The 14,923-nt window shown below is 44.1% G+C and overlaps 4 protein-coding genes across 4 annotated transcripts; all 4 read right to left on the reverse strand.

The window, feature by feature from the left end:
- Nucleotides 1-459: 459 nt before the first annotated feature.
- On the reverse strand, nt 460-875 carry DFL_000174 (uncharacterized protein; the record flags this gene model as incomplete). The annotated part of the gene is made up of 3 exons (XM_067630404.1): nt 460-554; nt 617-732; nt 799-875. 3 exons carry the CDS (start codon nt 873-875, stop codon nt 460-462), a joined length of 288 nt encoding a protein of 95 aa, XP_067494699.1.
- Nucleotides 876-1,816: 941 nt separating this feature from the next.
- On the reverse strand, nt 1,817-2,596 carry DFL_000175 (uncharacterized protein; the record flags this gene model as incomplete). Its single annotated transcript, XM_067630417.1, has 2 exons — nt 1,817-2,499; nt 2,566-2,596. 2 exons carry the CDS (start codon nt 2,594-2,596, stop codon nt 1,817-1,819), a joined length of 714 nt encoding a protein of 237 aa, XP_067494700.1.
- Nucleotides 2,597-3,756: 1,160 nt separating this feature from the next.
- On the reverse strand, nt 3,757-5,874 carry DFL_000176 (uncharacterized protein; the record flags this gene model as incomplete). Its single annotated transcript, XM_067630430.1, has 3 exons — nt 3,757-4,823; nt 4,882-5,770; nt 5,854-5,874. 3 exons carry the CDS (start codon nt 5,872-5,874, stop codon nt 3,757-3,759), a joined length of 1,977 nt encoding a protein of 658 aa, XP_067494701.1.
- A 2,123-nt stretch (nt 5,875-7,997) lies between these two features.
- On the reverse strand, nt 7,998-9,137 carry DFL_000177 (uncharacterized protein; the record flags this gene model as incomplete). Its single annotated transcript, XM_067630441.1, has 1 exon — nt 7,998-9,137. The coding sequence occupies one exon, from the start codon at nt 9,135-9,137 to the stop codon at nt 7,998-8,000; it is 1,140 nt and encodes a 379-aa protein (XP_067494702.1).
- Between the last annotated feature and the right edge of the window lie 5,786 nt (nt 9,138-14,923).

Raw genomic sequence — 14,923 nt, forward strand, 5'->3', positions numbered from 1 at the left:
CCCTCAATTTCTTACTATCGCTATTCCCTCGAACATTACTAGTAGTTGACCCCGTCCCATAGAATTTAGCAAGCCTCTTCTCCTAATTATCATCCTGATTATTCTCAAATCGATCTTCCCAACCATTTTGATCCTCCCAACCCCCCTCTTGTTCTTCGATTTCCTGCTACTTCTCCTCATCAAAACTATCTTCAAGTCTATGAATGCGCATCCTCGGATTCCCCACAACACTCGCCAGTCCTTTTTCCAATCCAGATCTAAACGTATCTTTAACCGTCTCCTTCGCACTCGATACTTTATTAATAATAGATTTCTTGATCCCCCAAAGAAGTTACGAACGGCTTCTTTGGGTTTAAACCCCTTTTTAGGTTTCTCTTGTGCGGGCGCTATTTCTCGGGTTAATTCGTAGATACATTGGGGACCGGGGATACGGAATATAACTTCAGGAGAGTTTGCATCTTAAGAAGGGTTTGATTCACTACGGAAAATGGTTTTTCTGCCGGGGTTTTGTTCATCGGCATAGACGTCGCCAGAACCGGTTTGCACGAGGACGCCTATATGTTTTAGTGGGAAAAAGGCATATTAGATTAGGGAAGTCCATGGGGGACTTTCTTACTCTGTAGACCCAATTCATTCTGACTGAGGACACCGTCGGAACCACCCACAGACTTAAGAACATCTCCAATTGTAGGATCGTCCGATATCTCAGATCCACATCTCCGAGGTTCGATCCTGTAAATTTAAATTGTAAGAAAATGAAAGAAACAAAGAAAGAAGACTAAAATCGAGCCCACTTACAAAGCACCAACATCACCCCTCGTCGGCCTAACTTTATAATTAAGCGTCACATAAAGATTCTTTTCCGTCGCCACCATGCGATATCGATTCCCCAGGGGGTTGGTTCGTATTTTCCTTGGGGTGGGCGGGTGTTATGGCATACTGGAGGTGGGGGATACCGGGTGTAAGTGTTCACTCTTTTTAGGATGGCATTGATTGGGGATTATGTTACTTACGTTGCCAGGGACCTGATTTAGGGAAGCTTACGGCTACTGCTTCGACATAAAACGCCGAAGCCAGCGTTCCGAATAATGGTGCGAAGAGTAGAAAAATCATCTTGCATTAATATCTACGCCTACAGCCAATCTACTAGGTCGGATTATAATTATTTGACGAGTAGATTCAAGGCGTAGCCACGCGGCCACGATGCAATAAAGAAAATGTGGATTCCATGAGGTACGTAAATTGAGCCCATTAAACTTATCTATGAAACCCTATAATTCAGCCTCGTCAACGGGCTCCAGTTATTGGAATGGGAGACGGCGTTCATCGCCACGGTCCGGATATGAAAATCCCTTGTCGGCCGATTAAATCCCTTCGGCATCGGTTGAGTGGTTCAAATGCAGGCATGATATGATATATTATCGTAACATCCACCCGCCCGTTAAAACTGTCCGAGTAATCGCCGGCTTATCGCATCCGCCGTACTATAATATTATGTTCTGGAAAGATTAGAATCAGATAGAGTATACAAAGTAGAGTATTCATATTGTACAATAGTCGTAAAAAAGCAAAACAAACACCAGCCATAAAAGCAAATGAAAGGTAAAAGAACATCCATAAAGCACGAAAAGCAGCAAGTTAAACCCATTAAAAAGCCAACCCAATTTATCGGTAATGCCTTTTCAATTCCCATTGCGTTCCCCAAAGTAAAACCGGAGCCAGCTCGTCGGAGTTTGAGGCCCCAGTCCTTTGATTCGTTTTTCCAATTATAAGACTTCCATTTTTTCGAAGAAGGCTACGCGCTTTACTGAGCCTCCTACTTCTGGCCCTCCGCAGCTCCGGCGGCCTCCTCCTTTCTCTTTCTAATCCTCTCTTCCTCGCCTTTAACCATATCCATCCACAAATCCTGTCCCTCATATTGTTCGTGATGTACCTTCTTCTCAATCATCCTCTGACCGGTGGGATCAGCCGGATCAGGCACCATAATAATATCCCGTCTCTTCCCACTCCTAGCATCCGAAATCTCGAATGCAGCGGAGGCGAGTAATACCAACAAAGTAAGACCCTGAGCATAAACACGAGCCTGCACCAATTTCTGCGCACGAGTTAAATATTTATCACGGTATACTAACGCCAAACTCCCAGCCATGGAAGCAACCCATGAGGCTCCGACGATTTTATATCTATTCTCACGACCCCAGTCCATGAATTTCTCTTGCTGGGACATGTTAGCCCTGTTTTCGGCTAGGATTGCAGCCGTGCGGTCTTGGTAGGTGATATTGGCTTTGAGACGGTTGATTTCGAATTGCCGGCTAGCGTTTTCGGCTGTGACAATTAAAGCGAATGTGGCAGTGGAAGAGACGAGGAAGGCTTTGAGGGGGAGAGTGAGGTTACGGAAGAAGGGGTATCGGTGGTTGAGGACGAAGGCGGAGGCGAGACCGATTCCCAGGCCATAGGCACCACCTTTGAGACCGCCCTTGACGGTGGCAGCGTAATGTGCTAGACATCAATTAGCGTGCATGAACAAGTATGAGATATAGATACGGTGGGAAGACTGAAGTATACCATCTTCCTCTTCTTTTGTTAAAATCTTCATGGTGGGGTATGTTTACGGGGTTTGCCCGTTTCAACGAATGGAATGGACGAAGTTGAATGAATAGAAAATATAAATATTCTCTCTGCGAGAAACAGACTTGGCTAAACGTATAATTAACGACACAATTCAAAATAATGAATCCTCACGACCAAGCCAGAACGAACTTAGTATTTATACCATTCTCCGATCCATGAAGGTATTAATAGCTCTCTCTTTAACTTATCCAATTCGAACAGAGGAATTTTCTGCAGCCGGAAACGTCCGACAAAGCACCAAATAATTATGTAACATCTTGTCGGAAGAGCCTTGCGTCAGACCACACTAGACAAAACCTTGCCCAAAGAGGTCTAGTCTTATTTCCCACGCTTTCGCCCACACGGCCGGCCCGGTTTGATTTTGCCAATTTATTCTAGAAGACTGCCGTTTTGGGGACTAGAAAATCCTGATCTGTGAGCCGGAGGACTGGCTGCAGGATGACATCAACCACGTCTATGCATGGTGGCGCACTCCCGTGGAGATGCGACCGTGCGGGCGGTCTTCTAGACTGGTCTTGATTACTAACGGGCCGCACGAGATGGTTTATGGACAGACGGAAAACGCAACCCCGGCGGAGAGCTCGAGAGGTTTAATACGTAATACCGACACTACTCCGTCACGAAGGTTTGTCGGCTATATGCGAGTATGCTATACCCTATATCGGCGCGGTCCTATAACTTAGAATCATTTTTAATACTTATATCCTCAACTTCATCGATCATTAACTATTTGATTCTAGTATTATCAAAATGGATCGTGGAAAGGAGCGCTGTTGTTCGATATGCAACATCAACGGCTAATTGCGTCCACAAGTATACCAAGGATAGCGCCTACGAGTCAGGACAATGCCTCGATGGTCTTTAAGGAATTGAACTTCCTCGAAGACATTTGATACATCTCAACAGCAATAACACCGAATCAACAATAAACAATTATAGCCGTTGGTTACGGTGGTTTTAGGATTTATTTCTACTTCAGAATTTAGTAGATAGTGGCAGTAGTTTGGCATATCCAATCATTCATGGTACCCACGGCTTCCTTTTCGTATAAGAATAGTGTGACTTGAATAGATTTCCCATGATATTCATAAGGTGATACCATGCCCTTGCTATAAATATACACCATCACTTCTTCTTCTTCTTCAATTTATTATCCACAACGACATCCGCCTTCCTAATCCCCGCCTTAACAAGTAGCTTATCGACTTCACCACTCTTATCCCCCTGAACCATAACCTCCACTAGCATCTCCGCCGCCTTCCCACCCCCTTCAACAGGTCCCTTAGTAACACTACTAGCCGCCACACTCTTCAATTCATCCATAAACTTCCCCACATCAACACCAAACACTTCCAACCCTTTTATCCTCGTCACCACTTTCTTACCCTGTCTACTTTCAAGGGTTATAGTGATTTTAGGCGGCTGGCCAGATTTCGGTTTCGATTCTTCGCCCGAGGGGGAGATTATTGTATAATATTGTTGATGGAGACGTAGAAATCTCTCAGCGAGTAAATCCCGTGTCGCACTGCCGGAGCTTAATAATCTCGCATCCTTAGTATCGTCGAGCAGGAGGTTGGAGAGTAATGGGTTAAGCGTTATCATGCGTGCGTTTGTAGACGATACTAGCGTTTCCGATGGATCGGAGGGGGTGGGGGAGGTGAAGTATTTGTAGAGGGTATCTCTGACTTGTGAAGATGTGTAAAATGCTTTGCTGGAAACACCGGTGACTTCGTAGATGACGTTTAGCTTCACGGGTGGTTTGTAGAGTTCTACAACTTTGATCGTTGTTGACGAGCCTAAAGAAGACCCAGAGGAAGGACCTGCGGCGGATTCGTCAACTGGTTTCTTCTTAGGTGTTGGGGTGACGATCGGGTAGGGTGTAAAATTGGCGAGTCGGGCAGATTCCCAATTTACGGCGTGGACGAATACATCACCGCCTCGTTCCTTGATCTTCAAAAGATCCTCTTTGTCCATTTGTTTTAACATCTTTTGGATTTTCTTCCAGCTGGTCTTTTGGATTGAGTAGTTCGGGTTCTGGAGGTTCGGGAGTTTGGGGATTATGAGATTTGCGAGGACGTAGGACGATGGGAGCGGGAAGTTGAGAGAGTGGTGGGCATTTGAGGCCCGGTCTGGTGAAGTTAGAACGTTATAGAGCGAGTAAATCAAGGCGTCGCGGAACGCGCTGTCGATTTCTGCATGTCTTATTAGTAAATAGCTTCGCTAACTGCGAAGAGGAGGGAGAATATTTACCATTTGTCGTCATATCCGGAAACGCTGGCTCCGTATCACTCTCTTCCTTCTCCACTTCCTTCCCAGCGGACTTCGAACTCTCCCCAACGACTTCCCCCTCGATCTTAAGTCCCTTTAACGAGACTCCCCCATCCTGTCCCTCTTCGCCCTCTGATACATCAGCCGTAGTAGTAGTGGCAACCTCCAAAATCTCCGGAGGATTCACTCCACTCCCGCCAAGCCCCCAAAGCTCATCCCCAACCCAATGTAAAACCCTCACTGCCTTCCCCTTACCCCCTCTCCCACCGCCACTCTCGATGTCGGTCTCGGCAACCCCGACAGCGAGTACCACATTTTCCTTCTTATAATCCGCCACCCCCACAATCTCCCCAGCCTTGACTCCACCATCACTTCCCGCTCTTTTAACCCCCAAAACACCAGGCATCATTAAATCAGCCCCTCCATAAACCTTCTCCATCACCGCATCATGCGTATATACCACCGGTAAAACCCCATATTTAACAGCTTCCCAACAGGTATACACGCTAGGAAACCATCCTTCATCGCTTTTAATCCATAACGGTCTTGTCTTCCCGTTTGTGAGAATGGTAGAGTCGTGGTGTACTCCCGAGTATATTATACCGTTGACGGGTGATAATTGTGGTCCAAGCGTTGTAGTAAACTTTGCGGCAACGGTAGATTCGGGGAGTAGAGTATTTCGAAGGGCAGTAACTGCCGGATCGATGGTGGGATTTGTACTTGAACCAGCGGTGGGTTCTTCGGGAGTAGGTTCTGCAGTAGTTGTGCTAGCAGCGGCGGTGCTGGTGGGGAGTGGGATGTTGAAGTCAGTGATTATGCCGGTGACTAGCTTTCGGCGGTCCGAAGACCGGATTGGAGCAGCCGGTTTTACCTGATATTTTTTCTCATTAGTAAATTACCTATCATGGCCGACGTATTAATGAAGCGAGGGAGGTAGAAATGAAAAGGTCATACTGTTGGTTTCTTCTTGAACATTGTTGAAGTTTAAGTTATGATGCCTGGATTTGACGCCTCTCCTGTACTATGTAGTTGAAACGGTAACTTATATCTAGCCGGCCTTTCTGCAGTTAAGTACTGAATTCACAACCAAGCTGTAAAAGATGCGGCTTTATAAACCCCTCCCGAACCAGCGAGAATTCTCAAAAAAGAGGAAATAAGACGTGACTCAACCCGATGAAATCAGAATGAATTGGTGCCGTTCTTGTTACTCAACACTTACTAACGAGACAAGAACGCGGTGGGGCGAACCGAAGCGAACAAACGTGGGGAAAGACTACCCCAGATAATTACTAAAAATGGAATATACTGCCTAATATAGTAAATATTGCCTCAAATTTCAATAATCTATTTCCTATCCAAGTAATACTCCTAACGACTTCCATGAAAGTGAATTTCTTTACAAAATACAACGTGCAAAGACATGAAGGTAAGATAAGTAATAGCCTCGATAGAGTCACGTCTCCGCTTCCCCCTGTATAAATCCAAGTATGACTTTCATCTTCCATCATAATCATCAGAATCGTCGTTATTGACGCTGTCGTGTCGTCATCAATCCAATCACCCCAATTCATGATATCCTTCGGTCCTCCAGTTCCATTACATATATACAAGTCCTAACCATTCAAAACCGATTAGCCTCAACTTAAAATCATCATGACATCGTCTATAGCTAAAGTTACATGGACACTTAACATGATTACAGAAGTGCCAGAAAAGGCTTACAATCGAACCCAATGCCGAGTTAACTCTCCATGTCTCTCCATCTCCAGCCTATACTCCGTCTTAAAGTGACATCTCCACCTAGCACACCTATAAATCCGACCACCATCTGGCAAATACTCCACATGCTGTCGAGGATAAAGTCGACACCGCGTGTGCACTTGAATGCATTCTCTCAGTTGGGACGGGGAACGCTCCGTCAGCCCTTGATAGCAAGGAGGCGTTGCGCAGACCATTTTTGGAGGAGAGCGCTATGTAGCTGAATATATAGCTGTAGTATGGTATCGTATACTTGATACTGGTCCTCGGGGACAAGTATATCCTATCTAGATAACTGCTCGTCCTCTCGGCGATGGAGAGAGAAACAGTTTTCCTAGATGGTTGCTGAGAGTTGCCAGGCGGGAGTTAGGAGGAGAGCTGTCAACACAAAAAATGCAACGACCATCGCGACAGCGACTTTCTTAGGGCATGACAGTTTACCTAATAACCAGTTGCTATGGGCGCTATGAATATGAACTCAGCTAATGTCGAAAACAGCAGTGTATTGATTGCTTCTATCTATTAGAGTAGTATACTAAATACTTAAATAGTGATGGTAAGAAGGAAGCGATAATACCGTCATGCTATATACAAGTAGATACCTAAGTAAGTAGATAAGTGAGGATGCATTTGGTCACGAAGCTGTTATGTACTTGATATGCAATGGATGAATGAATAAGTAAAAGTATGTTGCTGAATGTCAACTAAGAAAAAGGCTTAAGTGCGCAGGCCAGTCTCTTTTGTTGGGCGGCAGCTATTTGATATATGCAGCGGAAGGATTTATATCACCTGGCAACCAAGAAACCAGAGAAAATTGTCCATCCTTTCTAAACTGCAAGAAAGGTAAACAAATATACCTTTGTCTTTATATGCATATAAAATGGTTGTTGTCGACCAGGTGGAGCCTAGACATAGAATAGTGTAGTTGAAGGATTAGCAGTATTGCAACGGCCCCCGTCGAGACCGTCGGCCCCAAAGTAAATAATAAAGAAGAAAGGCAAAAAACTGTAAATAAACATACAAGGCAATAAAAAAGAAACAATAAACTTTTTTTCCAACTTTTTTTTTCCAACTCTTTTTTTTTTTTTTTTGCAACTTTTTTTTTGCAACTTTTGTTTTTTTTCAAATTTTTTTGTGATTGTTTTGTAATAGTTTCCACGTACCTTTAAGTTGGCCAGCAGCGGGCCCCACCGGTTACCTGCCCTTCATTGTCCACCTCTTGGTTAGTACCCACAAAGAAAAACCATTCGTGACCTTACCTTTCAATTTGCGAATACCGGTGACCGACCCGCTGCTTGTTTAACATGAAGAACATTGACCACGACTTGTTCAACCCCAACTTAATGCTGGAGCATCTCCATGGCCATGTAAGTCACGAGAGGCACAACATACCTTGCAAGAGGCATGAATGGAGCAGCCGCATTGATTGCACGCTCAACGAAAGTGGGCTTTCTCTTTGCGCATGCATTGAGGCCTTCGAGCGCAATGGCAATATTGGCGACGTTTTCTGCTTCCCGTTTGGCCTGAGCCCTCTTCATCGCCTCGCGTTCCTTCTTCTCAATCAAAAGCATTTGCTCCTGCTCCCACTTTTCTGTGTTTCGGTTGAACCATGGCAGGCCACCCCTCATCATAACGGACTTACCTTTCGCGGCCGAAACTACCGGGACTTTGTTACCGGATTGCACCTTAACCTTATGAATCGGGGTCAAATTGATCCAGAAACTCGCTGGCTTCACGGTGAATCTAGTGCGTTTCGCCGGAGCAATTGGTCCGAAGGCCCAGGGCTTAGTTGCAACCTGGAGAGCGGTTAGTTTTCTCGATTCCCGATGTGCACGTTCAGCTGCCTCGCGGAGGATTTCAGCCTCAGTCTTTGGCCTTGGAATGCGAACAGCCTTAATCTCCATCGCAGATGGATTGGCAGCCAAAATCTGGGCGAAGCTGGTGATACTGGGACCTGCTGGGGGAACAACAAAAGCAAGGGGGGTAGTAGCAGGAGCAATAGCAGGGGTGACAGCGGGGGCAGCAACAGGAGGGGGTTTGTAAGAAAAATCAAAACCAAAAGGGGCAGAAACAGGAGCAGGAGCAGCAACAGGAGCAGGAGCAGGAGCAGCAACAAGAGCAGGAGCAGGAGCAGGAGCAGGAGCAGGAGCGGCAACAAGAGCAGGAGCAGCAACAGGAGCAGCAACAGTAGGGGGTTTGTAAGAAAAATCAAAACCAAAAGGGGCAGAAACAGGAGCAGCAGCAGCAGCAGCAGCAGCAGCAGGAGCAGGAGCAGGAGCAGGAGCAGCAACAGGAGCAGTAGAAAAAACAGGAGCGGGAACAGGCTTGAAAGTGAAATCAAAATTAGCAGAAGCAGCAGCAGCAGCAGTAGTAGTAGTAGCTGTAGCTGTCACCTTAGCTTTCGCCTTGGATGTAGCTTTACCCTTAGATTTAGCAGGAGCAGGAGCTCCAGAAGCAGAGTAGGCGAAATTGAATTCCATGACGGCTCGGTCGATGGAAGAAGGTGATGATGATAAAATTATGAAGAGGATGATGATGATGACGATGATGATGATGATGATGATGAGAGTGAGGAGGTGGTATCACGAAGTTTGCTCTGAAGAAGAAACTTGAGAGAAGCTTGGACGTGAGGGAGAAGGAAGGAGGAAGGAAGAAGGGAAGAAGGAGGAGAGGTGGGGGACTTTATATAGTCGCGTCTCTCGGCGAGGGAAACTTTTGCTACAACTTTGTCATCTCGGTGGGAACCCTTCACTACAGACTTGCTCTCTCGGCGAAACCTACTCGTACCACTCAGTGGTAGGAGCATCTAAATGCTCTCTAAATCTAATGTATATTCTATATTCTACTTAATTGCGAAGAATTATACTGTTAATCGGTGTATTCATAATGATATCGTAATCATTCTATTTGTTTTATGTAGGAAATCATTGAGTCTCATCTTTGAAACTGGGTTTAAAGCCAAGTAGTACGGACAACAATATCTGAGGGTTACGAGCTGATACATCATCACCTATCCTACAGATCCACCTGGATACATATCTTAATCATTGACAACTTCCTCGTATTCCTATTTGCCTTGCTATACATGACTAATTGCTAAGGATATCACCGAATGCCCTCATGATAAACAGCCTCGAATCAAGTTACACGATACCCAAATTCCAACCGAAGACAACTAGCTACTACAATTAAGTAAGATCCATTCTTTCTCATGGCCTATATTTGACTATACCAGCATCCCTCCACGTCCGAAATACAGATTCATTAAGCTTCATATGCTAACTGATTCCTAAATTATAAAGCAATAGAATAGGCTTACGATACATCATCCTTTCGCATCAAGCATCGGAATCCCGTTACTATGCCTTCAGATTTATCTCCTGCGCAACCCTCGGATATCAAAATAGAAAATATCCACCAACATCGGAATCCCGTTACTATGCCCTCAGATTTATCTCCTACGCAACCCTCGGATATCAAAATAGACAATATACACCAACTGAAACAAAACAATGTGTTGAGACATTTGAGGAACTCCTCTTTTCCACTATATACACCAAATACCTACCAAATTTCACAGGCTAACTCTCTGAAACGTTACAATAGGGTCTAATACATTTCCTTCGAATCGCTATACCCCCGAATATCGTTGCATTATCTCGAATCCTGACCTAAACTGGCAGTCAGCTTGAAGGTGCTGTAAGATTTTTTGTGTTGATGGAGGTCGCTTATTTCTGAGCCTGGATACTGCCCGATTAGGCGGTCCAAGCGACTTTACATGGTCTGCACGACCCCACTATCTACCTGGCAAACGTACCGGCCGATTTTACACAAGAATGCGGGAAACGGGAGATCGCAAGGGATACCGGTTTGATGGGGAATGCTATGTGTATTCTGATATTACCGATATTACGATTCTTATATGACTGCCTTGGCCTCGAGACTATAACCGTTCCGTTCCCGATTGTCTGGTACGAGTGACATTGGATCTTTACCAAGACTTTTCCTGGGACGAATCTAAGAGTGTCTAGTTTGCGCAGAACTTCGAATACTGCTCTCTGAAGCTCAAAATAGTCGAATTTGGAGCACAAATAGCTTTTGAAGATTCGGGGTTCCATTGAATTGCCACACTACATGAATTTTGAGTTAATAGTTACAAATTGGAAACATATTGAAATCCAAGATACATGTTCAATGTAATAATACACTACCGTTATGAAGATAGCTAAAGTTCTAGGAAATTATTGCGATATAGCATCATGCATTATGAACCTTTAGTGCTACAAAATTATCTTGCCATGGAACTCCTCAGCGTAGAACACATCATGCCTGCCATGGGTTACAAATATATGGTAGACACAAATCCTAGAGGGTTCTCAGGGCTTCATAGTACTATAAAATTCCTCGCCGTAGGACAGATCACGTATGCCATGGGAAATTTGTGCCTTAAATTTGCCCGGTTATAACAGGTCACGGCTACCGAGGGCGTTTTCTGGAACTTTCGTTAGAGTGCATATGGAACCCCACCGTACAGTGTAGAATAGATCACATCTGCCAAGAATGAGCCCCTGAGAGGTCATGAACCTGTACAGCGTAGAATCTATCCTAATTAAAATATTATTAGGGACTAGACATGGGTATATCTTAGATGTTACTCTGTTTAGATTCTCTCTCAAATTCTTAAAGACTAAGAAGGTACCTAGGTATTCTATACACACAAAAGACTACCTTTGCACCATTAATCGAAACTAGCAAGTTCATTAAATCGATGTCATAAGGCCAAATGCAGTCTCGTGGGCCAGACGATAGTTGACCGGCTGATATCGGCTGGTATTGTTGGGTCTGACTGCCAGCAACCTACTCTTCTGCTCACATGCTGGTGCTCTACCAGTATAATATGCGATTCCTAGACTCATACGTCCTAGTGTGATGCATATCACTAGCCTCGAATCCAGGCGACATATCGCCAAATGAAGCCCAAAGGGTGGGAGGCAGTTATCGAGGCAATAGGTCTAACTTCAAGCTCCTATCTTACCCTTACCGACTACACTACTAAGCTCTTCAAGGAGATTTTAATACGTCCATATCCTCTCCCATCTTCTATTGGGTACCAGAGTATTTACAGCCAAGCACTCCCCTAATTTTCCATAGCCATTTGCTAACAAAAGCTATAGACAATAATGTTTCCTCGATTCAGAGTATCTCCTCATGGAGCACATCGTCGGGGTTTGGGACTATCTCTCCAAGCTGTGCTCCGTAACTAAACGTTTCAAATCCCTTGCTGGTCCTCTTTATTAAAACCGTCCGCGTCTCACCTATGGGTCATGGCCATCTTTGGCAATTCTCCCTGAGGCTATCAAGGTCATTGAATCGGTGCATTCCTCATTAATGCTGCTACCAAATATTCGAAACCAGTAGAATCGAGTGCATATGGCACGTAGCGAAGAACGTGGACTATCACATCATTCCCTCCACTCTCGGATTCGACTAGGACAATTGGCTGACCTTGGACCTGATAGGCTTGATGATCTTCGTATTATATCCTACATTACATTCTCCTCCTCCCCGTTCTCTTGTATCGAAAAATTCGATTCAAGAGTCCTCGCAAACAAGGTCTATCATATTGGTAACATCTTAAAGGAAGACGAACGCTAAAAGTACCCTTGTCTTCAAAAATTATCCTTTTTCGCAAATGGCTTCCTGCAAGCAAATCTTTAGCACAACAGCTCCATTGAATGCATATTCATATCCTGGGGAAAACGCGGTGGATTTAGCGAAATAACCAGGGATATGTAGATGCCAGAGGCTGTTATCTAAAAGCCAATGGCTTTTTATTTTATTTTTCAATCCCCGCAGCTTTTTATGACGGTCCACTATACCTATCGTAGCTATCACTTTCTCTTTTACTAGATATGGTACATAGGTATGATTTAAGATTACGCTTCGATCGGACATTGCTAGTTCTATGGATTTTCAACTACTACGGTCTATTTCTACGAAGATTAAAAGTAATCCGTAAAGAACTTTGTGATAGCCTAACAAGTGTTCTCGAATTCAGATCTCTCGCATCGGAACATCATAGATTTTTCCTAACTAAAACTATTCTAAATATTAAACCAAGATGGGCACAATGAAAAAGGATTTACGATGCATCGGGCTTAGCAAAGTTGTATGCATTAGTATTGTTGGAAATTGATAACTTACGGAGTTGCGATTGTTCAGTATCTCTAGCCTCCCTTTTATACTAATCCATAGGTCAATTTTCTAAATTTAGGGTACTTCTATTTGATTTCCCCCTTGTATTCCAAATATCTCCAAGGAAATATATACCATGGTACCACCCTTCCAGCTTCATAGCGTTGGCGTATTAGAGGTCATATGATCATGTAGTGGGTAGAACTTTGTTAACTGGTATATTACATCCTCGGGGAGGATATTAGTTTCAGCAATATCGCTTAAATGGATTTCGTCTATATATTGGCGAAGGGAAATACCCTCGTCGACCGTAGTTTTAATATTCCCATTATTCGTATCTTGTATAGAAATTGTATTGAGAAAGATTACGCAACTGCCCACGGAAGTGACCCATGGGCAATCGGCGATACGAGATCGACCCCTCGGAATACCACACCTCCCCTTTTTTTTATTTGCACTTTTTCTTTGTACACATTAATGGCGCTGCATCTCTCTATGACTTGGTCCTCAAATTTTGCTCCGAAGATGGAATTATGCATTCCCAATAGCTATAACAATGCTGTTGACAAAACTAGAAGGGCATGCCCTGTTTCCAAACATTGTCGATATATTTATGGATGAATCATGTATATAGGTTATCTTCTTATGGCTTTCACATGTAGAGGAGTCAATCGAAAGCTTCGAAAACTCGAGCGAAACCTCGATCTTCGTCAATACTACCAGCGTCATACCGGCAGTATAATAGAGTATAGATATATTAATACATTCCATACTCGTTGAAATATCACAATGATACGGTATATATATATATTTGTTCATGAAACTCGTGGAGCAGAGGGTGACATTGTATTTTTTTTATTTTTTTCCATTAATAAAGAGAAACGTAGCACGTACAATCTGACCCACGAGGCAACCTATAAATAATAGTCGTAGCGTCAGCTGCCCAGACTAGCCAGCTTAACCCTGCCCGTTAATATACATCCATCGTACGAACCGATTGCAACGTGATTTGTATTGAGTAATTCAATAGACAGCTCAGGCCTATACGGACGTCTAAGTTGAGGAATCTGGCGACAGGACAAATGCTCCCCAACACATTCTTTGCTACAGATTGTCGTCGTATATCGGGAAGTTTCGGCTGTGTGTGCTCTTGGTCGTGGCCGTATATTTGTTATAATCATTCTGATGCTCGATTTTTAGTCCTTGATAAAATGTCCTATGTTCAAAGGGATTCTGCGAATATTCAATTTCCTCTTCTCGTTGATTATGTCGTCATTAGCTGGAGGGGTTCCCTCTTCCACACCATGAAGCTTCAAAGGGATGACTGAATGTCTTCTTAATATATGTTACCGAACGCGAACTCTACCCAGGCCCGAGAATTCGTGGCCTACTGGATTTGAAGAAGGTCCTTGTTACTGACAGACAAGCTAGAGATGCAATATATGATTATACATGTGGTAAAAGGTAATTTGTAGTTATCATGAAGTAGTCGGCAAGGTTGCCGGCACGTTTTCATGGCGTTCTGTTTCGGGCTGCTCTGGCTCCGAGACTATCATACTGTCAATGATGTACATTGATGATTTATGCCTGGCCAGGATCCTCGACCGCGGGTCAAAAGAGAATGAAGACCTACCTTCCTCCGGAGCATACTTCTCTGACAGAAAATCTACCATCTAATCTTCTCGACGTCTTACTTCCCCCCCCCTTAACCTTTGTAATTCAATTCGTGCATCATGATGATGTTATTCATCTCAAATTGATCGCCGTCCTGGTGACCATACGACAACCCGTTTCTTTCAACCTACCTCTGGGCTTCAGGCCCACGCAGACCTCGTCAGCAGCAAGTGTTGCGAGCGTGAGATCCTATTGCATCCACTTGGGAATCATCTTAGTCTATATGTAAGTATTTGTGCGGAGAGGGATATATATGATGTACACACTGTAGCGCGTCTATTCCTTGTCCCAATCTCCCCAGCCAAGACGCTTCGAGCGTCCTTTATTTTCAGGACCAAATTCGAGGGTTGGATAAAGTACTTGGTTCATGTGGATGAATTTATATTTCATCGTGAAT

This window comes from Arthrobotrys flagrans (genome assembly GCF_004000055.1).
Source record: "Arthrobotrys flagrans strain CBS H-5679 chromosome Unknown unitig_15, whole genome shotgun sequence".
Taxonomy (NCBI): Eukaryota; Fungi; Ascomycota; class Orbiliomycetes; order Orbiliales; family Orbiliaceae; genus Arthrobotrys; species Arthrobotrys flagrans.